Source organism: Balearica regulorum, chromosome 3 (assembly GCF_011004875.1).
Source record: "Balearica regulorum gibbericeps isolate bBalReg1 chromosome 3, bBalReg1.pri, whole genome shotgun sequence".
NCBI classification, from domain to species: domain Eukaryota; kingdom Metazoa; phylum Chordata; class Aves; order Gruiformes; family Gruidae; genus Balearica; species Balearica regulorum.
Window position 1 is genome coordinate 115,570,141 of NC_046186.1, and position 24,879 is coordinate 115,595,019.

At 45.4% G+C, this 24,879-nt stretch overlaps 1 protein-coding gene and 1 long non-coding RNA gene across 2 annotated transcripts in view; one reads left to right on the forward strand and one right to left on the reverse strand.

Moving 5' to 3' along the window:
- The first annotated feature begins 238 nt into the window (after nt 1-238).
- On the forward strand, nt 239-6,740 carry LGALSL (galectin like). The gene is made up of 5 exons (XM_075749680.1): nt 239-514; nt 684-755; nt 907-995; nt 1,439-1,616; nt 4,318-6,740. The coding sequence occupies exons 1-5, from the start codon at nt 482-484 to the stop codon at nt 4,459-4,461; spliced, it is 516 nt and encodes a 171-aa protein (XP_075605795.1). The 5' UTR covers nt 239-481; the 3' UTR covers nt 4,462-6,740.
- Nucleotides 1,612-24,879, reverse strand: part of LOC142601152 (uncharacterized) — a 32,123-nt gene continuing 8,855 nt past the window's right edge. Inside the window, exons 2-3 of the long non-coding RNA XR_012834779.1 lie at nt 4,449-4,620; nt 1,612-1,902 (exon numbers count right to left, since the gene is read on the reverse strand). This is a non-coding gene — a long non-coding RNA (uncharacterized LOC142601152). The remainder of the gene's footprint in view (nt 1,903-4,448; nt 4,621-24,879) is intronic.

The window sequence follows — 24,879 nt, forward strand, 5'->3', positions numbered from 1 at the left end:
GTCCCCAGGACCCCGCCGGTTCGGAGGCCGGCCGGGCCCTGCCAGGGCCTACCTCGGGCCCACCACCGCCACCCCCGACCCTGCTTCAGCCTCCCCCACTCAGCGGGGCCGCGGCCCGAGCGCGGTCAGGCCCACCGGACCGCGACCTTCTCCCTCCGGGTCGGGCCCCGCGGCGGGGAAGGCTGCGGAGCGGAGGAAGCGGCAGCAGCCCCCGCCCTGCCCGGCTCCCCCCCGGGCCAGGGGCTGGGCTCCCCGCCGGGCGAGGCAGAGCCGGCCACCTCCCCTCCTCCTCCACCTCTTCCTCCTCCTCCTCCTCCTCCTCCTCGCCTTCCTACTTCTGCACCGGCTCCGCTCCCGCTCCATCGCTGCCCCTCAGCCGCCGGGGCTGCCGCACAGCCCCCCCTCCCTCCCTGTCTCTCCCCCCGCCCCCGCCGGTCCCCCTCCGCCCCGTACCCAGCGCCGCCGCCGCCGCTTCCACAAGATGGCGGGGACCGTGGCTGAGCGGGACGCGCCGGTGAGTGCCGCTTTGCTCCCTCCCTGGGGTTCCGGGACGGGGACCGGGACGGGGCTGGGGAGGGCGTGCAGGGCAGGCCCCCCACGGCGGGCACCTGAGAAGCGGAGCGGGCGGGGAGCCGGAGGGGCTCCGCCTGCCGCTGCCTCAGCGCTGTCCTTTTTACCTGCAGAAAATAGAGGACGGGCATTTAAACAACTCCCTGGGATCCCCGGTGCAAGCTGATGTGTACTTCCCTCGCCTGGTAAATCACCTTTATTTGGGGGTTTTTTTTTGGGGGGGGGGGGGGCTTTTGTTTGGTTGGGTTTTTTTAACCCCTTCACCCACCGCTGCACAGCGGCAGCCGCCACTGATGCCGAGTTGACCGTGGCCACCCTCCCCCCTGTCCTTTCCAGATCGTCCCCTTCTGTGGGCACATCAAAGGAGGAATGAGGCCGGGAAAGAAGATCTTAGTTATGGGCATAGTGGACCTCAACCCCGAGAGGTAACACCCGGGGGCGCTGGGCCTGGGGAGGGGGCGAGGTGTGGAAGCCACACACACACATACAAACACATGTACACACGGATCCCTCCTTTCTGGAAAGGGATTATTTTTATAATTTTAAATATAGCGTGCTGATTTCTCCTTTGACCCATAGAGGGGGCATTTCTTTAAGGGATCCTGTTGCCCAACATTTCACTTGGGACTAAAGGAGCATATATATACACATATACATATATATGCACATGCACACATATAATATATATGCTGTAACCATGTTCTTGTCCCTGCTGAGCTTGTGGCATTCCCTGAACGAGATGAGCTGTCACCCCCCCCATGCCGCTATACCATCAATGGCTTTTAGAAGCTGAGAAATTAGACCCATGGCATTTGGGGTTTATTTGCTTGTCTCTGGCTGAATGAGAGCCGTTCTGTTTGTGTTGCAGCTTTGGCATCAGTCTGACTTGTGGGGAGTCAGAAGATCCTCCTGCAGATGTAGCTATTGAACTGAAAGCCGTGTTTACAGACAGACAGTTTATCAGAAACTCTTGTGTAGCTGGAGAATGGGGGGAAGAGCAATCATCTATTCCTTACTTTCCATTTATACCGGACCAGCCTTTTAGGGTGAGTACCAGGATGACAGCGGTACGCGCCGTATCTGATAAAGCGTAGTATGATCAGAGTTTGCAGCAGAACCCAACTTGCCTCTCATGAAATCACAGTGTAGCCTGCACTTCTCCAGTTGAGACGCTGGTGGTTTGTATCGATCAGAAGTTGCGCGGAGATCCCGCTGCTGCGTGCAGCTGCAGGCAGTTCAGATGGGGCTGTGAACACCTCACTGGGGTGCTATGACAAGTCGGAAGTTGTAATGCTGTGTGATGAAGCACACTTCCTGAGCTTAGTTTTATAGCTATAAATTAAAAAGTACCTCTATGTTATTAGTGCATTACAAGTTATTACTGGAGAATGTAAATACTCTGTAGGACTGCCATATGTTTTGATGGGTTTTTTTAATGGATATAGTGTTTGCAATTTAGCGCACTAATAAGGATCTTGTTCGTCCTTTGTCTCCAGGGATATTACACTGAGGTTGACGGTAGCCCTTCATGTTAGCAGATTAAACAGCTAAGCAAGAGTGGTATTCTTTTATGAACCCTGGGATTAAATCTCCTGTCAAATTTAAGTCTGTAGTGACTTGAAAATGGTGTATGTGGAAATGCTGTGGTGCAAGGGATGGACTGGATTGACCTAGAAGCAGATTCCCATCTGTAGTGTTTATGGTTATGTGAAGATGTCTTTGCAAATCAGGACTAACAAAGTATGCAGCTGCAGAGGGCCACTTCTCGCTCAGCTGCTTCACTACATTGAGGAAAAAAGGCTGCATGCCTTCTCTGTGCGGCTGACCCAGAAAAACCCTCCTCCTCCTCCCCGCCCCTCTTATGAAACCTTGCTGGCCCCTCTGCTAAATGCCAATGCTCTGACCAGCTGCCAAACTCTCTTAATCCTTCTTGCCCCCAAGATAATCTCCCCCAACCCCAAAAGCTCACCGTCTCCCCAGATGCTCGGGCTTCGAGAGCGTGTTTATGACTGGTTTTGCTGCGAATTGGTTGCGCTCTACTTGCTTCTGCAAACTCTCCCATCAGAACTGGTAACACCCTTTGGTGCGTGTGGGAAATGCACTTGAAAGGGCTTGGAGGCTTGGTGTGCTCTGGCCGAGAGGGTTGCACTACCTGCTGCAGTGGGTGGTGGCTGGGCCCTCAGACAAGCCAGACAAATTACCCAGAGCATGTTTTGTGGCTGTCCCACTAATCACAGTTGACATTAGAGGACAGCAGTATCGCACGTTTGGCATGAAATACTGTAGAAAGGGAGTTGTTCTTTTTCTTCCCCCCCCCCCCTTTTTTTTCCAAATGCACAAATGGAATTTAGGCTCCCAATTGACTTAGTACTTTTGATGGTCTCCCTCTTAGTCAAGAAATTAATACTCACTATTCTATTAAGTGTTCTTGCCAATTACTTGTGATCCAGTCCAATTATCGTTCTGGCGTGGCCCAGGGTGATCTGAAAAAAATGGATCGTAAGCAGTGTTGAGGCTAACCATATCTTTTACATAACAAGGCCTAAGGCTGGATGCACCTGCCACAGTGACACAGGAGCTATGCGGCAGCACGGGCGCTTCCCTGTTACGTGGTGCGCTACCAGGTCCCCAGGAGCTTAAGCTCTCCTGCGCTGTCTGCTGCCACTTCTCACGCTGCAACGTGCCCTCAGTCAGTCGAATTTTGGCTCACTCAGTTTATCACTGGCCCTGTTCCCATCTTTATATGCTGCAATAGCAGCAGAGTTAAGTGCCTGGAAGCAGCACTTCGTTCCAGACTACCAGCCTCTCGAAATGACCCAGGATTTACATGTGGCTTCCTTGCAGATTTTCTTCTTAGCCTGTCTGGACCTGGAGGTCTCCAAGGGCCTGTACAAGAAGCACACATTCTGTGCCCTCATATCCCTGCTTCCTGCCAGGGCAGCTCCAGCAAAGCTTAACTATAGGGCAGCCTCTCAAGCCACCCCTAACATCAGGAATCTCCCGACCTGTCCAAGCCTGTTCAGCTCCAGGCTTTGTTGCTTTTCCAGAGCACTTCTGCAGGGCTGTAGGAGGAGGGATGAGCTGTGTCCCTCCCTGATCCTGTTTGTGCCTCCTGCGAACTGTCTAGCTGCATTCAAGCCATCCTGTGCCACAATGCCCTCACTGCAGCCCCAGTATGGAGTCTAGTCCAACAGGGAGTCCTGGGCTGTCTGCAGCCACAGCAGTGAAGGCTCTTTAGTTTTGCAGCAGCTGTGTGAGTATGTGTGGGAAGGGAGGGCAAACCTATCCCTCCTCTTGTGTTCACTCCCTTCCAGTAAATTAACGGAAGCGTGGAAAGCATTGCACAGGGAACTGCCCCCTCATTCTGCAGTAAAAAAAAAATTCTCTAGCAAGGAATGCAAGATTTGGGTTGGAGATACAATTTCTTCCCCCTGTAATTGGCAGTCTGTTTCTGGCATTATTCCAAGAGGGAAAACCTCCCTGATGGCAGTGGATTCCAGAGTCCTTCCTGCCATGACAGTGTGAGATTGGATTCACGTCCCTGTGAAGTAAGAGCAGATCCATCATAGTGTAACTGGCGTCATGGGGGTAAACTGGTCTCAGCGCTGGCTGTTACGTGGCACATAAATAGCAAAATGTGTAACCGTGCGAACACAAGTTAAAGGCTAACAGAGGGCTCTTTGTATTCTGTGAAATAACTTCCCAGTTACACTGTGAACAACATGCTTCATCATTTTATTTTTACAGGTTGAGATACTTTGCGAGCATCCCCGTTTTAGAATATTTGTGGATGGACATCAGCTTTTTGATTTTTACCACCGTATTGAAACATTGTCAGCAATTGACACAATAAAGATAAACGGAGATCTTCAACTTACAAAACTTGGCTGAGCATGTTAGGACTGCAGATTCCAAAGCGGCTCAGGTGCCACTGTCCGTTTGGAGAAGTGACAGCCAGCTCTGGACACAGCTATGGTAGGAAGGCTGCCCCGTTCCTTTTTCGCATGCAGTTCTTCACTCCAGTGCCAATGAACCGGGCTGTTGTTTATCCTAATGAAGAATATTGTTGGTTAATAGACATTGAGCCACTTTTCTTGGATCAAAATAGCCCACCTGTGCTGGATAATCAAATTGGAATGGATTCAGAAAGACTTGCAGTCTTGTTTTAAATCTCACAGAAAGGCAATTTCTGAAATGCAGCACTAAAACTGGTTACTGAACAGCAGTGACAACAACAACAAAAAAAGTTTTTCTTTTGCAAATATTGTTTCTGCACTGAAGTGGAGTAGTGTAGCACAACATAGGGCCACGTGCTGATGTCCTTACCCAGGGCCTGAGCCTGGTTCCATGGAAATCAATGGCAAAACTCCCACTCACTTTAATGGGGGACAATCAAACTGTCTAGTCCTTAGTCAAGCACAATTCCCACTGATTTCTATGGGATTTTTGCACATGCCTGGGGGCCAGCTCTTCTGCTGGTGTAAATCGGCATTCCCTCCATGGCTTGCAATGGAATTTTGCTGATTGCTCCCAGCTGCTGATTTGGCCCAAGGACTGTGCAAAAACTGAATGAGGGTGTGAGGACACAGCCTGTATATTTTAGTCAGGGTATTTGCATAGAAAGTAGATCGTTACGAGTTTTTGCACAATGTATTGTTAATACAATTTTTAAAGCTTATCTGTAGTTTATTTATTTATACTCATTGTATGTATTATTAGTAAAAATGAACAATCTTACTGATGGTTAAGAACAGCAAGGTGTAAACATTTTGAATGTACAAAATGTCTTAGGTTCTTTGGGTAAACTTTACATATCGCTCTTGAAAAGTCATGTTTCCTATCGAACATTCAGTTACATTTTAATGGAGCCCTCTAGGCCCTGGGAAAATGTGGGCATGGTAGTTGGTGGGGGTGGAGGGAACTCTTTGCATATTCACTAGAAACTGTTTTTCAGGGCTTACTAACTTTGCTGCACAGGATAGGTTTGAGTTAAAGTTGATCCATTTTAAAAACTTAAACAGCAAATTTGTAGGTTTAACTGTGCTTTTATAACCTGAGAAAAAGTTAAATGTGGCAGTCTCTTAGTTCAGAAAGAGAACCAGCCTCTTTCCAAGGGAGATGAGAGATCTTTTGCACTTGTTTGAGAATGTATTCGGCCTTTGATATGACAATTAAAACTTGTCTAGACAGCCAAGTTATTAATGCTTGAAAATCAGCTACTGCACATGAATAATAACTTTTCAAGTAGCTTTTTAAATAGTAGGTATAGCTGTATAAATACAGTCGTTGCGCTACACTATAAATGAACACAGCCACTTTTCTTGACTTCTTTAGGACTTAATACACTTTTTTTTTTCCTTGGCTGCTCACAATAGACTATAGCAGGTCTTTCTGAGTAGCTATAATCATGATACAAACATATATTTAGGCAATTTTGAAAACATGTAATATAGGGACTTTTGAAGACACAGAATACAAAAACATCCTTTGCAGCACAGTACTTAAAAAAAAAAAAAAGAGAGAGAGAGAGAAGAATCTCACAAACAGAACTATGTTAAACCTACAATAAAGCTGTGGTTTAAAGCAACCAGAACCAGAATATCCAAAGCTAAGGGTAGAATGCCAGTTGCAAAGCCTCATTTTGTGCTAATTTGGCCTGCAGTTAAGAAGCCTTAGACTGCAAGCTGAAATTCCAACTGTGGCTCTAGTCCAAAGTCTGTTGAGGTCAATCAGAGTCCTCTGAGCACAGAAGCCTGATTCTTATTTCATGCAAGTGCAAATCTCTATAAAGCCAGGGGGGTGTTGCTACTGCTGCAGACAAGTTACAAATCAGGCTGCCACCTATAAAATACAAGTTAAAAATGGAATTTTTAGCCTTAAATTTGACATTCCCTGACCTTTCCTCCCTTTTCCAAATTAAGAGAGAACCTGTTATTTTCCAGATGATCTTTTTATCTGGTGTGTGGCTTTTAAGTTGTACATTAGATTCTGTTTGTACTCCAGACTGAATATTGATATGAAATGTTCCTGTCTTACTCTGTTTTTACTCTTTTACATGATACACGATGACTGTGTCATTTTCCATTGTATAAAGAATGCTGACAGTGTTTCGGTACAAAATATATTCTTAAAAATGATGATAATAAAAATCCAAGGGAAAGGTGCTTCTACATGAGGTGTTTGGATTTTTCTCCAACTCTAAAATGCTTTATGGTTCCAAAGAAGTTGCAGGCAGAAGATGAATTCTGTTTGGAGAGATATTTAGCACCCTCCCTGCCTAGCGCTTTCTCCCACTAGATATGTAAAGCCAGGTTTGCTGGTGCAGTGCCATTGCCTGAGCCTGTCCTGCTAGTCCAGTGGGACAGAAGTAGGAGGCTGGAGAGAGTAAGGACCACCATGACACGATATTAGCACAAAACCAAAAGGGATCTCACTGACAGCACACCAGTCGAGATTTCCCCTCCATGCCTATACCGTAGCCTAGAAAAAGCAATTTGGCTGACTTGAATTTTCAGCTGCTTGGGATTCCTGGTAGGTTAGCACGGCCCTCAGACTTGCTGTCCTGCATGGGCTCAGCAGAGCACAATGCCTACGCCAGGGAGCACAACCATGCAGGAGCAAGGGCCCAGTGATACTGCCTTGCCTCTGTTCCCACTCACTGTGCTGGGCAGTCCTGTTTGTTCCTGCTCCAGTAGGTTTCTGTCTCAGGAAAATGCTTTTTTTGAACCTGATTCTGGGTTTGCCTTTGCATAACTCCATCAACCGTGGCGCCCACCACCCAGTTCTGCCCTGTTGTGGTTTCTGAGCTTCAAGGCAAGAAGGGCTGTGAACCCACTTATGATGGGTTGTGGTTTGGCTGAGAGCTCGGGAAAGGGCAGAAAGTCACAGTTAGGGCTTCCACATCTATTTGTCTGTCTAACACCAGTTTGGAAGCCTTTTTATTTTTCTTTTGCTCTTGGGCTGTACCAGGCTACAGCAGGCAAAAGAAGGATGACATCTCTGTAATCAAGGGCTGTTCCACGTGTGCTTGGCTTATGTTGCCTGATCGTGTTCAGAAGCAGCTGCTGAACACTTCCATGTGCAGTGTAAGTCACAGAAAACTGAGGCCTTAAATGTTCCTGTTCAGTTGGACTTTGAGCCAAAACCAAACGTTTAAGATGAGAGACTGTGCTGCAAAATTTGTGTCTGAAATTTTTGGGCTCCACAATTTAGCGATTATTCAGGTCTTCATTTTGGATATAAGCCCTACTAGACCTGAAATAAGACTGTTTCCAAATTGGGCCAAGTTTTCAAAATGTTTTTCAGTAGGGACAAGTAGTCTGTGAACTTCTTGGAAGCTGCAGTGCTTCAGGACTAAGTGAGTGTGTGAATCAACTTTTGAAATCTTATGCTAGAATTTATTAGCTGAATATTTCCATGGTTTCTTCTGAATGAGGAAATTAATTCTGAAATGAAAGAAGCCTTGAATGGGTAAAGTGTGGAGTGGAATCACTCAACTTAGCATAGCTTTATTTTTTCCGAAGAGGAAAGAGCAAAAAACCAACCAAAAAACCACAATGAAATTATTTAGTTATGTTTGGAATTGGCTGTGATAAAGCTGATTTAATAAAAAAAAAGTTATTGTCTACTCAGAAAGAGCCTTGAAATACTTCAGTATCATGTGAGGTACTCTGTGTCTAAACATATTTCACATAAGCACTTTTTCACAGCCAAGTTGTTAAAAATGTTACAAAATACCTTCTTTTTGTGTCACAATTAGAAATGTTTGCCCCACCTTTGAAAGAACATTTTGTACTAAATATTCATATGTTGTCTATGTGAACTTGCACTAACATATATTATATTCTCCCTCCCCTCCTTGACTAGCTTGAGAAGAAATAGGCGTAATATTGCTAAACCGGTTGAATGTGACATCTGCTTGAGGCATAGCATCTTTCTCAAGGGCTGTTTTGAGTAAACAGCCTGAAAACCAAGGGAGAGCCTGATTCACCATTCTGCTGTGCCAGCTTTCCACCCCTGTCACTCTCCTGCTGTCAGGCTGAGACTGAAGCCCTGAGCTTTTAATGTAAAGGGAGCAGCACTGAGATTTTTATCTTCCAGGATTAAAAACTATTCACTGCGGAGGAAACAAGAACAGAGTAGCCACAGTGCTCTCATGCTTGGTAATAGGGTTGGGGTAGCATGTGATGTGCTGTAGCCGTAACGGAGCGTGAGTTTAGAGGGAGGTAGTGGGCAGGTCAGAGCTAGCCAGGAGCGCAGGCTGTAGAGCTGCGTGACAATTTCCCAGGGATGGGCATTTGCCACATTGTCAACTGCCACCTTCTGCAACCCCATAGCAGGGGACAGCAAAAAACCAGCATTGCTTACAAGTTTGGAAGGCCTGAATGGGTTCACATTCCTACTTGCTTCTTTAAAAGAGGCTCCCAAATAAATAATCAGAAAATTTAGGAGTATCCATGCCACTAAAGTATTGCTTTCCCACAAACATTTCAAGCAGTGTATCTGATGTGGGGCTCATCTTGCCCCCCATCCACAAGAAGTGCTCCCCACAGAAATCTACAGCACTGCTTTCTGCACCGAGGCTGGTTACAGTGACCTTTCCATGCAGAAAACTGCAGAATCACAATTCTGCTGAGCCAGTTAGTAACGGCTGTAAGCAACCTCCCAGCACCCCTGGAATTGATATGACAGTATAAGGAACAAGAGTCAGGCCGAGGCCAGCCCTAAATGCTCACTGTGATAAGCACAGAAGTTAGGAAGAAAAGCTACACAAGTCTAGGAACAGTTAGTGACCTGGTGAGATTTTTTGTAATCATGGGTATTGTTCTGATTTTCTCACGTGGATCAGAAAGTGTACAGGTAAAAGTCACTTTGCAATGAATGGTGTGTGGGGTTAGAACCAAGGCCAACCCAAACAGGGAGAAAAAATGAGCTGCAGACGCTTTATCTGGCTTTGATACACCCTCCCAGCTCCTCCCAGCAATCACTGCTGTTACGAACATACACAATTACTACAACAAGGAGATTCAGCAGCATGTGCAAGATCAAAATAATAAACTCATACTTTGCCACAGGTCCTCCCTAGCTTCTGTTGCTAGGCCTCTCCATCTGTCTGTCAACAAATAACTATATCCTGCTGCTTTTAAAATCCATGGCAAAAATCCCTTTGACTTTCATGGAAATAGGTCCATAAAAAAAAGGGTATTTCTAGCTCTCCCTCTCCAGTTATTTTCAGCTAGGGCATACACTAAAACTGAGTTTATTTTTAAGTATGAATAGAGGACTATTTCTGTCTGCATTATCCATTTGATAAGAGTCAACAGAAAGCATAGCCTCTCTCTGTTGCAGTAATGCTGGTTTTGCAGTTAGCCGATGAAATGTCTTTCAGATTCATTACTTTCTGATTTTAAAAAAAGTGAGGGTGTGCATGAAATGACTGGGCAGTAATAGTAATATGTATCATTCACCACAGATCTATTTTTATGTGTTGTGCCAATTTCATAATGAACTTTTAATAACAATAAAATGTGAAATCTTCCCTGGGTTGTTCTGTCTTTTATCTGAATTATTAATGCTCATTACACACCCTCTTGACTTCTTTAACTTCTGGGTTCTTTTATGTTCTGACTGTTTTTCAGACATAGCTAACTCTTTCTCTCATAAAACTGTAGTGCGAAACTTTAGAATGAGATGTGCAGCTTTGGTAGCAGCTTGTGTAAAACTCCTTTACAGTTTAAATGCACTATACAGAACAATAAAATAACTTCATCAGAGGAAATAATAGCTTGCTTACACATGCAAGACTCCCGCTGACATCACTGGGCAGTGTAAGCCTCAGGAGGTAACAGGCACAACTCAGACTTTACGGCCAGGCCATGAGACACAGATTGCTGGTCACTTTTGCATGGAATAAAACAACCCATCAGCAGTGTAACTCGCACACACGCTGGAGTTCACTCTGGTGGGACTAGATTCATGGGTCAGGGTTACATGGCAAGTAAAACCACCAGATCAGCTCCAGAGACATGTTATTGTAAGATCCAGTGTTTCACTTGTTGGCATGATCCTAACTAAAGTTCACATTGATCTGAGTAAATGCAAGAGGAAACTTTAAGGTCTCAGCTTCTTTCAGTTAAAGCTATTGGGAAAATTCTGCATGGCCCAATGGGAAAGGATTATGCCCTACATCCAGTTGTGGCTGTAAAAAATGAGTGAGGTTTCTGAGTGAAACCTCAAAATCCAAACCGCACTGAAGCAGCAGATGAACAGGATTTGAATACAGCTAGTTCTGTGGGTTTTCTCCTGATAAAATTACTATGAATCAGATGGTTGCCACACAGTTCATACTAGCTCTAACCCATAAGCATGGATCTGTGGTCATCCTTGCTCAAAGCCAGACCGAAATTGGCCTTTTGTTTACAATACACGACCCTAAAAGGGAGTATGTTAAGACAGCTAGAGATTCTGAGTTAAAACACTGCCTTAGGTAATCTAGCTGCAAACCAGAGATGGCTGTGAATGGTATAAATGCAGCATCTAGTCCCCACCAGGCAGCAGAACAACAGCAGCCACATATGCACCTGCGAGGATTCTCAAAAGAGGGAATATATATATATATCAAATCTCACCACTTGCACTGGCTAACTCCTGTAGAGGCCCTTGAAAAGCTCTCATTTGACCTGTAATACTAAGTAAACTACAGGCATGAGTTTTAGGGGGAAGGAAGGGAAGGGGTCACCCACCCCACCGAGAGCACTTGATGGGGCAGGTGCCATGTGTACTTCTCTCCCATTCGGATCAGCACTATGGACACCTCACAGCTGGGCCTTATTTTGGTGGAGTGTTTCTGAGCTTGAAGTCAAGCCAGTTCAAATTGCGGGATTTACTCACAGGAATACCACGAATATGACTCTTTGCTAGCACTGCACTGAATCTTATTTTTAAACTATGACTTTCACCACTCTTCTAAGAATAGAAGCTGGCTCTGAAACATCACATCAGCTCCAGCATTCTCCAAAGGTTACACATTTCTCATCCTGTTCAGGTTTTGAGGCTTCAGTTTCCACACTGGTGCCTTGCTAGACCAGGGCAGTGATGCCAGGGTGGGGGAGGGTGGGGGTGTCATTCTGTCAAAGACCCTGAGAAGGAGGTGTCTTTCAGCAGCTCTCTTCCCAGCTGGCAGAAGAAGACCTGCAAGTCTCCCTCAGCAGTCAGAAGCAACAGCGAAACAGAGCTATGTTGACTCCTGGTTTGCAGAACAGGGCTTCCTCACAACTCTGAAAGGTAGGAATAAAAGTCTGGTTAATCAGAAAAGCTTCGCTTGAAGCTGAACAGTAAATCTCAGCAGCAAAGAGGAGTATTTCAGTACTAGGCAATCTGATACTAACAGCAAAGAGCCATGCTCCCTTGGTGCCCAAGAGGCTGTGGGCAGGTGGTGCTTCCATCGAGCAGAGAAGCAGACCTCTGTGCCGTGGAGCAGCCTGTCACCAAGCACTGATGGAGATGCTGGACATTTCCAAGAGTGCTCTGTGGCTTTGCCTTTGCCTGGCTCCAAAAACCCTTGTGATGGGAGAAAATCCAGTGCTGACAGTATTGTAATGTATGACAAGTTACAGTAGCAGCTCCAGCACTGCATGCAAAGAGGCAAAGAGGATTCTTTCCTGGCTGCTCTCTAAAAAAATTTTCTGTTCAATGGGAAAGATGATCACTTGTCTAGAAGCGATCCAGACAAGAACTAAGGATAGAATATGACTCTAGGTAGAATAAATATTCTTGGGAAAGCAACAAATTCACTACAATCTCCATGGGAAAATGAAATATTTTAATTTAAAAGTACAAAAGCTGCAACAAGGATAGTAGGGTTCCTTTTACACCCCATTTTTGGAAGAAAGATACAATGAGCTACTACAAAACAGACTCTTGAGGGGCAAATCTAGGAGCAGCTCTGGATTATTGTGTGGGTGCAGAACACAGCTTCCACATCCATTCCCCTCCATTTATGCTGCCTTTTCTCAGGGCTGGCAAGTCCTCTCCACAAGACAGAACCATTGGTGGAAACCCCACAGCCAGAGGAATTCTCCTGTGGCTTCAGAGCTTTCTATGTCCTCTACAGACACCGACCAAGGTGTACTTTATTCAGTGCCACTCACTGAAGAACTTCAAAGCACTGACAAACTTAACATACTGTGTTAATTCACAAATGCTCCTTGCCATTTCTAGTATTACTGCTGTTATTCTATGGGCAGGGAGAGGGAAAAACAGAAGTGGAGCAACAGTTTCTCGGCAATCAGTGCTGTAATGTGGAATATACTGATTTGCACACACTTAATGTCTCATCACTGTGACTTTTGGCTACAACACTGAAGTTTAGGCTCCCAAGCCCCCTTCTTTGCTCACCAGGCAGATGTGTTATTTTGGGCCAGAATATACAACAGTAAGTTTGAGTAATGCCACACACTAAGTAGCTCCTCTGGGATCAGAGGGGCTATTTGTAATGCAAAATCCTTCCAAAATATTATTTTTTAAATAGTAAAAATTGAATGGCATTCTGACATTTTTTTGCAGCCTCCACTGACTCACAGTGCTTTCACCTGCAATTTAAATAATACAGAACAGAAGCTGGAACATGGAAGATCAGGTTTCTTAGCAGGGAGTTGTTTGCTGCACCTTGAATTCAAAAGACAACGTGCACACGTTTCCCTAGACAAAATACAGCAATCATATCCTGAGTGATGCAAACAGGTAGATCTATTTTATTTTGGTGGAAGTACACTGATTGATAGCAACTGAGCACCTGCTGCAGTATGAACTGGTTTAAGGCTCCCATAATAGACCCAACCTCTTTGATCTATTCAAAAGATGCTCTCAGGCAAAATAACAGGATTCTATTTAGCAAAAGGAAGCACATGATTGTTTTAATGCATTGTATAGCTGAAGCTGTGATAACACAGGCTAGAAGATGGTGGTTTTAAATGAATGAGAAGTCAGTTGTAATTATAATTGTTGTTGTCTTTATGTATGACCAGCTGTATTGATTACCTTCATCCCGTGTGTCACTTGCAACTAGGAAACATGATACCTTATCTCATGCTAGTGTTGGAGAGCAGCAGAGATTGGTGTATTTTTAGAAACAAGATTCCCACGGTGTAATTGGATGATCATACACATGCATATTAAAATGCCAACAGATGAATTCCTGGACAGTGCCAGCAAACATTTCACTCTTTGGGGCAGGAGGAAAGGGCAGGAATGAGCAGCTCAGAAGCTCAACAACTGACAAACACAGCGTTTTTTACCTCTAAGAGCGTCCTCTGAGAGCTGTGTGGCTCACATTGGCCAGTGTGAAAGGGGAGCTGTTAAAAAGCAGAATCTCACTTTCCAGGATGAAGAAATCATGCATTTGCAGGTCAGAGTGTCTGCATCTCTCCTGCCTTACCTAGGCCCATAACACATGAAACTACATCTCTGCACCAGTAAAGAGAACTGATGGCGATCTATAGACATCCTTCAAGGGCTCAGTCCAGGGTCTCAGCTGCCAGCGGGCAGTGTTTGGGGTGCCTGCATTGTACAAGAGGGCATTGTGCAGAGGTCCCTGGCTCACTAAATCTCATCAAGATCGCAGAAGTGCAAGGCCTATTACCAGTCACAAAACCGTACAGATGTGGGCACACAGTTGGTACAGCTGAGTTGCCTGTAAGCAAAGTCGATTGGGAGGTAACGAGGAGCTGCCTGTGCAGAGCAGATGTGCAGCAGCATCTGTTGGAACTCATATGTCTCATAAAGCATTTACATGTCTCATAAAGCAGAAGCAGCTGTTTCAGACTCTCTGGGAATAACATCATCCAGGTTAACTAACAGTCCTGTCATTGGGCGGGTTTAGACAGGAGTTGTACAGATCGATCAAGGTCTGAACGTTTCTACCAAAAGCCAATCTAAGTGTCTTTAAGTAGAGCACAGTATGGGTTCACTTGTAAAAGAAATAACTAATGTACACTTGAAGCATTCAGCAGCCATTTCAGGTAGGTGTGAGAATGCTAAGTATCTTCCAGTAGACTGTTGCTGTGTTCCATACAAATAAACCAATGATCACAGACCATCACAGGAGCATGGTGACTATTACACTTGATAAAACTGGCAGTCCAAATAGTTCACAGTCTTTGGCTGTGCCAACTGGAATGTGTTTCAGAGGACAGCACAAGAGATGCTGTGGCAGACGGCTATAGCATACCCTGCCCTAGATAGATTTTTCTTTCAATTCTCTTTAAGTAGAATTGGCCTGAAAACTATTGAGTAGTCTTGAATTTTATGTATTTATCACTGCTATAGACATGTTGATGTTGGAGGCTATTAAATGCCTGATCTTTTTCAGAATCTTGTTATATGTATGCATGCTGTTATTGTTCACCAATAGCAACATATACCATGCAAAGAAAATTCCTCTCTGTCTGCTTCCAATGTACCATTCTTCTGTCTCATTATATGCCCTTTTATCCCTTAAAAGTTGGATGAATAAAGAGAAGACCCTAAACTACCTTCTCAGTGTCATGTAGTTTTCTATACACTTTCATCATGTTATCACCTTCTTCAAGGTACATAGTCCTTTTCAACCTAATGGCCAAATACCAGACTGGAAATTTCTCTAAAACATTTTAGCACATGGCTTCAATCCACTCTATAAGAATTAACAGCCACCACAGTCAAAGTAAATTGCAGGAAGTGGTGGTATATTGCCTAACATCCTGACGTACATGTAAGATAAAGGCCTACTCCAGGGGGTGTAGTGCAACCTGAGATCCTAGCGTACAGAGTTTGCATATCAAGTTATCCATCTCAGAAAAGCCTCTAATTATGCTGAAATGTGTGCTTTCAAGCTTTCCTACACCTGGCCTCCAGGAACCCCCCCAGTTAACGGCAGGCAATGACTCCCTCCATGTCATTCTTTCCCCACAAGAGATTTTAGACACTACATAGCCACGGCATCAGACCAAACAGACCTCCATCTCCTCAGCCTGTTCCCACCTGCCTCTGGCCAGCCTCCAAATATTTTTTGTGGCTTCCTTTATGTTCAAGCCATCTTCTTCTACCTGCAGTGCTGGAAGGGAGTAGCCAGATCTGGCCTCTCAGAGCATACCACTCCATAGGGAACATCTTGTTCTGGAGAGGGCATGGCAGGAAGAAACATCCTTCATGGCATTCAGGGTGATGTGAGCCAGCTTTTAAACAGGAGGCCACAATTTTCACTGCCAGAGACTGCCACCCATCTCAGACATGTAGCAGCTCTGCTTGCCCTCTCCTGAGCTGCTTGGTTTAGACCTCAAACACAACCAAAGGGAAATTCTGGACACCTTCACAGGTGAACTTCCATATATGGCCATGAAGCCACAGGCTGTGATGGTTGGCATGCAGATATATACATCAGCACGCCAAAACTTCCACAGCAACATGTAACTAGTATACACAAATACAATTACACACGCATTTATTGGGAGAAAGTGGTAGAGTGACTCGAACATGCGTCAACAGCTTCCCTGGGTGAGGATTTAAAAGAACTATTTGGTGCAATAAAGACTAATGCCTAATACACAATTTCTGCAAAGACGGCTTTTTTTTGCTTAGGCCAGCTGAGTGGCTACATTAACTGGAAACCTTTTAGTGGGTAAGCAGTAGCTGAAACTGCAGGGGTATTCATGCCACCTTCTGCAGCATCTAATTTCATCTGTGGTAATTCAGTCTGGTCTCTGGGGGGTACCCTATATAGGCAGTGGAAAAAAGAGACACTTCTCCAGAGGATGATTTAGCAGAGACAATTCTGATGCCCTGAATGGTGATCCAGAGGTTTAAGCTCCAATGTTTATAAAGGGACCTTGAGTATGCTCACCTTCTACCAAACACCCAAATGTAGATGCCCGATCTCCCCTTCACACAAATACACACCCTGTGTTTAAAGTTTAAAAAAAAAAAAAAAAAAAGCTGGAAACAACTAGGCCACAGATAGGTGACTCTAGATGTTCCCTTAAGCACATGCTAACAGGAAGGAAACTACCACCCTAAGAAAGTGAAAAACAGCAAAGGCTTTCAGTGCTGAAGGCAGAAGATTATGCATCACTCACACAACAAAGATGACACTTGCAATTCTGCTTCCACAGGGGTTCACCAGTCCTGCCAGGCTTGGAAAGAGATCTGAATAAAAAGCCCTGGAAGGAGCTGAGGCACTTAGGGCAGTACCTGCACACATCCCTCTTCAGCATCCCACAAGCGATGCAAGCATCTTCTACATGTAGGAGTAAGAAACAATACACTCTATTAACTAGAAATGCTAAATGATGTGGAAAAGGCTCTATAAACATGTGACCTTTATTTATTTTTAATTAAAGAATCATAGAGTGGTTTGGATTGGAAGGGACCTTAAAGATCATCTAGTTCCAACCCCCCTGCCGTGGGCAGGGACACCCTCAACTAGACCACGTTGCCCAAAGCCTCATCCAGCCTGGTCTTAAACACTTCCAGTGATGGGGCATCCACAACCTCTCTGGGCAGCCTGTTCCAGTACCTCACCGCCCTCACAGTGAAGAATTTCTTTCTAACATCTAGTCTAAATCGACCCTCCTTCCGCTTAAAGCCATTACCCCTTGTCCTGTCACTACACTCCCCGATAAACAGTCCCTCACCATCTTTCCTGTAGGCCCCCTTCAGGTACTGGTAAGCCGCAATTAGATCTCCCCGGAGCCGCCTCTTCTCCAGGCTGAACAATCCCAACTCTCTCAGCCTGTCCTCATAGGAGAGGTGCTCCATCCCTCTGATCAGCTTCGTGGCCCTCCTCTGGACTCACTCCAACAGCTCAATGTCTCTCCTGTACTGGGGCCCCCAGAGCTGGACGCAGTACTCCAGGTGGGGTCTCACCAGAGCAGAGTAGAGGGGCAGGATCACCTCCCTCAACCTGCTGGTCACGCCTCTTCTGATGCGTTCCAGGACACGGGTGGCTTTCTGGGCTGCAAGCGCACACTGCCGGCTCATGTTGAGCTTCTCATCCATCAATAACCCCAAGTCCTTCTCCTCGGGGCTGCTTTCAATCCATTCCTTGCCCAGCCTCTAGTTGTGCTTGGGATTGCACCGACCCACGTGCAGGACCTTGCACTTGGCCTTGTTGAACTTCATGCAGTTCACACAGGCCCACCTCTCCAGCCTGTCAGGGTCCCTCTGGATGGCATCCCTTCCCTCCAGCATGTCGACCACACCACACAGCTTGGTGTCGTCGGCAAACTCGCTGAGGGTGCACTCGATCCCACTGTCCATGTCGCAGACAAAGATGTTCAACAGTGCCGGGTCCCAGTACTGACCCCTGAGGGATGCCACTCGTCACTGCTCTCCACTAGGACGTTGAGCTGTTGACCACAAGTCTTTGAGTGCAACCATCCAGCCAATTCCTTATCCTCCGAGCGGTCCATCCATCGAATCCACATCTCTCCAATTTAGAGACAAGGATGTTGTGCGGGACAGTGTCAAATGCCCTGCACAAGTCCAGGTAGATGATGTCAGCTGCCCTTCCCTTATCCACTGATGCTGTAACCCCACCATAGAAGGCCACCAAGTTTGTCAGGCACGATTTGCCCTTAGTGAAGCCATGTTGGCTGTTGCCAATCACCTCCTTATTTTCCATGTGCCAGAGCATAGTTTCCAGGAGGGTCTGCTCCACCATTTGACTTCTCAAATTACTGTCCATATTGCTGAAAGCAGTTTCCTATTAGCCAGATCCAAAGTAATTATTGGTTATGGGAACTTTCAGTGGTTTTCAAGCAGGTTCTGCATTGCCAGAAACAGGTGGCAACAGGAAAACACCGCGTGCCTCCCCTTCCATCAAAAGTAAAACCAGATAAAGCTGAATTGTTTTTCAAAAGAGCAGGTTTACTTGCTTAGACTGAACAGGGTAATTTTTCTATCCCTGTCCTTTTTGAACTGTTCAGCACCGGCATATAAAGGAAGACACAGAACAGTGCCCTCTCAGAACCCAAGCTACCAAACAGCTCTAGGCTGGTGGGTTTCTTTGCAAACAGCACTGGGAACGCTAAATGTTTCAGTATCCAGCCTTCATTCCTCAGTGGCCTCCTACTCTTGAATGTAGAGGAAACAATGCTGGTATTCTACTGATGTCAAGGAGGTTACAGCAGCAAACAAATCTGACCTGAGCTGTTTTGGGTTGCTGGTTTTGTGCATAGCTTACATATTATCACTCCAAAATGGCTGAATGCCAGAGATGGGTGAATGATCAAAGGCTAAAGTCCGATTCAGCCTGACAGGTGTTTCAGAGTGCTTTACCAAAAGGAATAAATACCAGGTATTAATAATTAAAAGACCACCTCTGGGGGAATGGGACAGAAACAATTTGTTGAGCTCAGTCTCAGCAGCACTGCTGTGATGTAGCATGTGAACATGCTCACCCTCCCATAAGGCTGCAGCCTCTACAAAGGAAAGGGAATGGGCAGAGTGCCTGAAAACAGAAAGAGAACAGGCCCATGGCTCTGCACAGAGATAACAGCCCTCCAGCTGCTTATTTAGCTGCAGTCAGAATGCATCCTATTTTGTGAATCTGCCAGCATGCAGGAAAAAAGCGTGGGCATGAAACCCCTTGCTCAGCAGATACAGGACACAGGCTTTTCATTTTCTAAGACAATATTATTTTTATATGCAGTCTTAGCTAAACTCAGGAGTCCCAATGCGTTCTTACTCACTTCAAATTCCTTGTCTACTTTGTCCAACTAAAGACTGAGCAAAGATTTAGGGCTAAAGGGTCTGATGGACTGCAAAATAGAGGGACGATGACATGCTCATCTATTTTTTTAAACCTGAAGACTTTGGAGATACAAGACTTTGCATTTACAGGCATTTTTTTTTTGTTGCTAGGATATTCAGGATGGTGAGGTCTTCAGAGCCTAGATATTCAGAGCCTGAATATTATTTTTTTTTTTACTTCTGCCTATTTTATACTCTTCATATCAGGATAACTGATTTTAATACACCCCAAGGCAACGAGGGGAAAACCCTCAGATTCCTAACTAGGTTAGGACTATACTAAACCTTCCATGGGCAAAGATCTAGGCAAGGGTGGTCCTACTCTGACAGACTGACAGCAACAAGGATGTAACTTAAAGATAACAGAAGTCAAAGAAGATGTCAAAGAAGGACTGGGACAGTCTTCTGGGTTTTAATGGCCATTGGCTCTTCTGGAGTATCCTCTGAAGGATTTTTGTACAGGAGCAGCCCATTAGCTACAAAACACCACACACAAAAGCCTCAGAGAAAACAATCTTCATGCAGACAAACAATATTAATCACCAAAAAGCAGGCATCACTTTGTCCTTTGCAAGAAAAGTGTAAATACATACAAGGCAGTCACATACAGCTTTATTCCCGACCTTCAAATTGTTTTTAATGCCAATGAGTCCAAAGCCTGCATATGTGTGTTAGGTAGATATCACTGCAGCTCACTGCATTTTGCCAAGAGAGCAACTTACCACCTAGAATCTCTTGGGAGACTCCTCTCTTGTAGCAACCATTACCTTGGTAAAACAGTGATTCTGTTTTTTCATAGCTGGGCGATACCAGTGCAATGGGAAACACAAACAGCACCTTTGTGCACCCGAGAAGGTCCTGTGGTGGTGGTGTTTGCTTCCTGGGATGTGAAATGGTCGAATTCAACATCAAGGTGTTAGATCAGCCAGAGAGACTCACAGGGATAAAACCAGTATTCAAAAGCTCACACAAACACCATGCATTTTCCACACCTTAGCACTAGCTGCCACAACTACAGAGATTATTTCCTGTTCTTCATGGGACTTAGTCATTCACCATCACATTTACTTTAACCAAATTATGACTTCCAAGGGAAACTTAGAGACTGCTGCAGAGCCTTACCTAGGGCCAGCATTAGACTGGGGTCCAACACAGCTCTGACCTACTGCTATCTGCCCCCTCCTATCAGTCCCAGTGCAGAAAAAAACAATTTATCTTTCAGCTCCGGGTGTAACAGTCCAGCCTATCCCACAGAAAGCCAGGTCTGACACTTTTCACACATGAAGCTTTCCCACAGGCAAGAATGAGCCTCGAGAAGCTGTAAAGATAAGTTTATAATGCAGCAATGACTCCTTCCACACAATCAGGAGAGAAAAACATACCACAGACACTTACTGCACCAGGGCCCTGGGGCATGCTTGTAGCTGAGCGATGCTACCAAAATACACATTAACAAACAGAGCAATAACAAGGTAATAATTGTGAATGGGGAAGAAACCTATTTGATCCACTCTTGAACTGAATTAAAGGCACCACAGTAGCTTGCATATAACACAATCTGACTCAGGAGAAACTGGTCCAGCTCTGTAAAAGCAAACCAGCCCCAAGGCAAACCTGAGCACTCAGCGACTCTTTGTCATGCCTTGTAGACGGTTATCACCCTGGGTTTTTTTAGGTAGCTGGGAGCTCTAGCTCTGTCTGCCTGCATGTCTGTCAGATTGAGAAAGGGGAACTCTCCAGAGAAGTGGCCTATCTAGTAATGGTGTATAAATTGTCAGCCAAACCCAGAGATGTGTAAGTAACAAGGGCCTCTCTGAAGGTGCAGCCTGTACGATAATTTAAGCATGTCCTGATCGTGCAGAAATGCAGAGTGGAAAAAAATCTTCTCAGTGTGACCTGCTGTCAAACTGCATCAGAAGACATTTATACGAGAAAAAAGATCAGAAGACTCATGGCTCTGCAGCGATGAAGTGGATACATCATGCATCCCTGACTGGCTGGCTACAAGCACGAGAAGAATAGGTCAGTTTGCAACAGCTTCCATAGCAAGTTCAGGCTGTATCTTCCTCATTCCAGAAGCAACTCTGCAAAGGGCCATCTGATAGCAATCGAGTTCCATCAGCACAATTCCAAATGATCCCAGAAGGTACAAGAGGACATGCTGGGGGAGGGAGGGAGGGCAGTCACGTGCTAAAATGTCTACATTATTTTTGAACAAAAGCTGGTTCACATCCCACCATTTCTTTGAATAAACAGAACAAGCACCTGAACAGTGAGAGATCTCTACAGTGCTCCTAAAACTCCCTCCTGCTCCACATGATGATATGCACAGGAGCCTGCTCCTCAAAAAATCCAGGCTATTGCCAACAGGTTTTGTATCAAGAATTAGTTGCTTCTCAGAGAACTGTGAATAAGCCGCAACATTTCCTAAGTAAGACAGGCTGCCAAGGAGACAGAGGTCTGAGTTTGGGAGATAGCTGCATCACTAGCAAGGGTCATGCATCTTGGCTCTTCCACAGAGAATTTGTTGGAAACTCCACCCAGTATGGGGTAAACAGTGAGTTACTGACTATATGCTCTCTGCCCAGGGGATTTCTTGCTGAAGGAGACAAGCCCCTTTGCAGCAAAATATGGATAAATATGGACAAAATATGGATTGTGGCCAAATTTGGAAATAATTATATCTGCTGTACTCATATAACATTCCACAACTGGGCAATTGGCCCAATGCCATTTCCATGCAAACCAATTGTAAGTCGCCACCAGTCTTTCATTTAAATCCACTGAACTGCTGACTTACATCTGACCAAGCAAACAGCAAATACCCTGTGGCCTACATGATAAACAATTCCATAAATGCAGGGAAATCGAGACAAAGTTGCTCCTTTGAAATATCTGGCCATCAGCTTGTGTTGGGAAGACAGGTCTTGGTGCTTTCGGTGCTGTTTGAAGTCGTGTTTCCAACTCACTAGCACTGCATAGGTGGAAGAATGGGGGTATGAGAATTCCTCAACATCTAGATTTGATCTCAGATCCCTCTTTGGCCAGATAAGGGTACAGAGCCCAAGCTGGTGCTCTGAAAACAGCCCTCTCAACTATCGTAGGAGTTGAAGCTCCTTGCAACAAACACTAGACCCTATGAATTGATAGGTTTATTGTCCTTATTAAACTTTTTTTCAGTTCAGTGGTTAAAAACTGAAAACCATGAGCCAACTTGATCCCTAATGCACAACCCTTGAGTTCAATAAGGTTAGAGATGGGGTGGCTGCAGCTCACTGCTAAGGTGCACATTATCTCCCTTGAAATGACACAGGCTGCACTTAGACTGTATGGTTGGTGCAGAGAGATGCAGGGAACAGCAAGGGGAAGCACTCCCTGGCAAGGGCTCCTGCAGAGCACATCAGTGATACCATGTTAGCCTGCTGGGATCATACTCGCGTACTAGAACCAAGGAGCTGGCTCACAGACAGCACCCTTTCCCAGCACTGAAACCCAGTTAGCCATGATTTAGAGAGGGTTTCTACTTAGTCTGGTGAATTTAAACAGATTTCTCAGGCACTTGGATTTACCTAATCTCATCTTTCCTAGCTCTCCTTGTGGCAACTGAGCTGGTTCATTCGGCTGCTCTCAAGATATCTCTGACTGATCCTGGATATTAAAGGGGTGGGGGTTGGACCTCATCTTCCTCTGCTGTCTTTGTGCTTGCCTTTGTCATCCTGCTGTTTCCCTCCCTGACCAGCTCTCCACACTCCCTCCTGCCTGCTCCTTCCCACATTCTGCCTGTTCTTGGTACAAGTATCAGGGGTTCAGTCTTGCTTCCTTCCAATTGTGAGACAACAGCAGGGGATCACATGGAGACCAACAGACCCCTCTGTCTGAGGGTCTCATCCTGCTGCTGGTGCGGCTAAAGGCCGTTGCATGCAGGACTCCAGGGGCAGATACCACTTCTCTTAGCATTCAGAAACATTTTGGCTATTTGAGTATGGTATTTTCTCTCTAAATTCTGTTGTGTTGTTTATAATCTACCTATGATAACAACTCTGCCAGGTAATTTAGGAACAGACATGGCCAATCTCACATATTTCTCATATAAGAGCTTTACAGAAAGCAATCCTGTTTTTCTGAGATCTACCCTCGCTATGTGCGTACATCACAGATGCTTTGCATCTCAATGAATATAGATCAAGAAAGCAAACCTACTGCAGAAAAATATGACAGAGGATAAAATTGACATATGTGGTACTGAAAACAGGCATCAGAGAGAAGTCTGAAAGACAATTAGAAGGATTTTGACAAATATCTGCAAAAGGAACCACTTTCCTTGCACGGCAGTTGTATTTGAGACAGAAGTCGTCATTACCCCAGAAAAACCTCAGCCATTAGCATTTTAAAGCCTGGAACTGAATCGTACTTTCACTTACATTTAATTTTGCCATTCACTATAAGGAGAAAAGGGCACTATTTTGGGGAAAAAAAATTTCTCAAATTATTTTTATTGATATGCATCACTGCCAGTCACACAACAGTGGCTCATGAAGACAACTTGTCCAAAACATCCAAACCAGGCATCTGAATTTCAGTATGTTGACACATAAATGTGAAATGAACTTGTGCAATTACAAAAGATATTGCAGGTGGTCTTATATATATGTATTAAAAAAAACCCCAGCTATAGAGGTAAGTTTTAGTGTTCCTAAACATCAAAAAAAAACCCCACCCCCAGAAACCCCAAATAAATCCAAACACAAAGCCCTCTGAAATGCCTTAGAAAGAAAAAAGCCTTAAAATAGATATTAATAGATTATGGGCATACATATTATTAGCTGGAACAGCCCAGTATGCAAGAAACTGCTGTAATAGTGCCCATCATGTACACAGTTAGTAGTTTGTACCTCAGGATTTCCTACCAACTGATCTACAAGGGTGTTTGGTGGCTCTCAACTCCTGTAATGAAATTGTAACATCAGGCTTGCCAGCGACGTGTTGTGGGATGATGTGCTCAGGTTGGAGGGATGGGGCGCTGGCAAGGGCCCTCGGCCTACTGCTCAGAGATGTTCCAGATGCACTACAGCACGCTCGAAGCCTAGTGGAGACGAGCCGGGGGCTCTGAATGCAATAGGAACCAACGGGGTTTCACTGGGAGAATACGTCAAAAGAATCCCAGCCACCCCAGCCAACAAGTCAGCCTCATCGGGGGCACAACTGAAATGCCTCTACGCGAACGCACGGAGCACGGGGAACAAACGAGGAGCTGGAGACGTGTGTGTGCCTGCAAGGCTATGACATTATTGGCATTACAGAGACATGGTGGGATAGCTCCTATGACTGGAGTGTTGGGATGGAAGGGTACAGGCTCTTTAGGAAGGACAGGCAGGGCAGGCAAGAAGGGGGCGTTGCCCTCTATGTCAATGACCAGCTGGAGTGCATGGAGCTCCACCTGGGGATGGACGAGGAGCCCACTGAGAGCCTATGGGTCAGGATTAAAGGGAGGGCTGGGGCAGGGGACACCATAGTGGGGGTCTG

What these genes read in the sequence shown, in the direction of transcription:
- LGALSL (XM_075749680.1), top strand. Translation starts at nt 482, where the DNA reads ATGGCGGGGACCGTGGCTGAGCGGGACGCGCCG. An exon ending in TGGCTGAGCGGGACGCGCCG is followed by an intron (nt 515 to 683) that starts GTGAGTGCCGCT and finishes TTTTACCTGCAG; the next exon opens with AAAATAGAGGACGGGCATTT. An exon ending in TACCGGACCAGCCTTTTAGG is followed by an intron (nt 1,617 to 4,317) that starts GTGAGTACCAGG and finishes TTATTTTTACAG; the next exon opens with GTTGAGATACTTTGCGAGCA.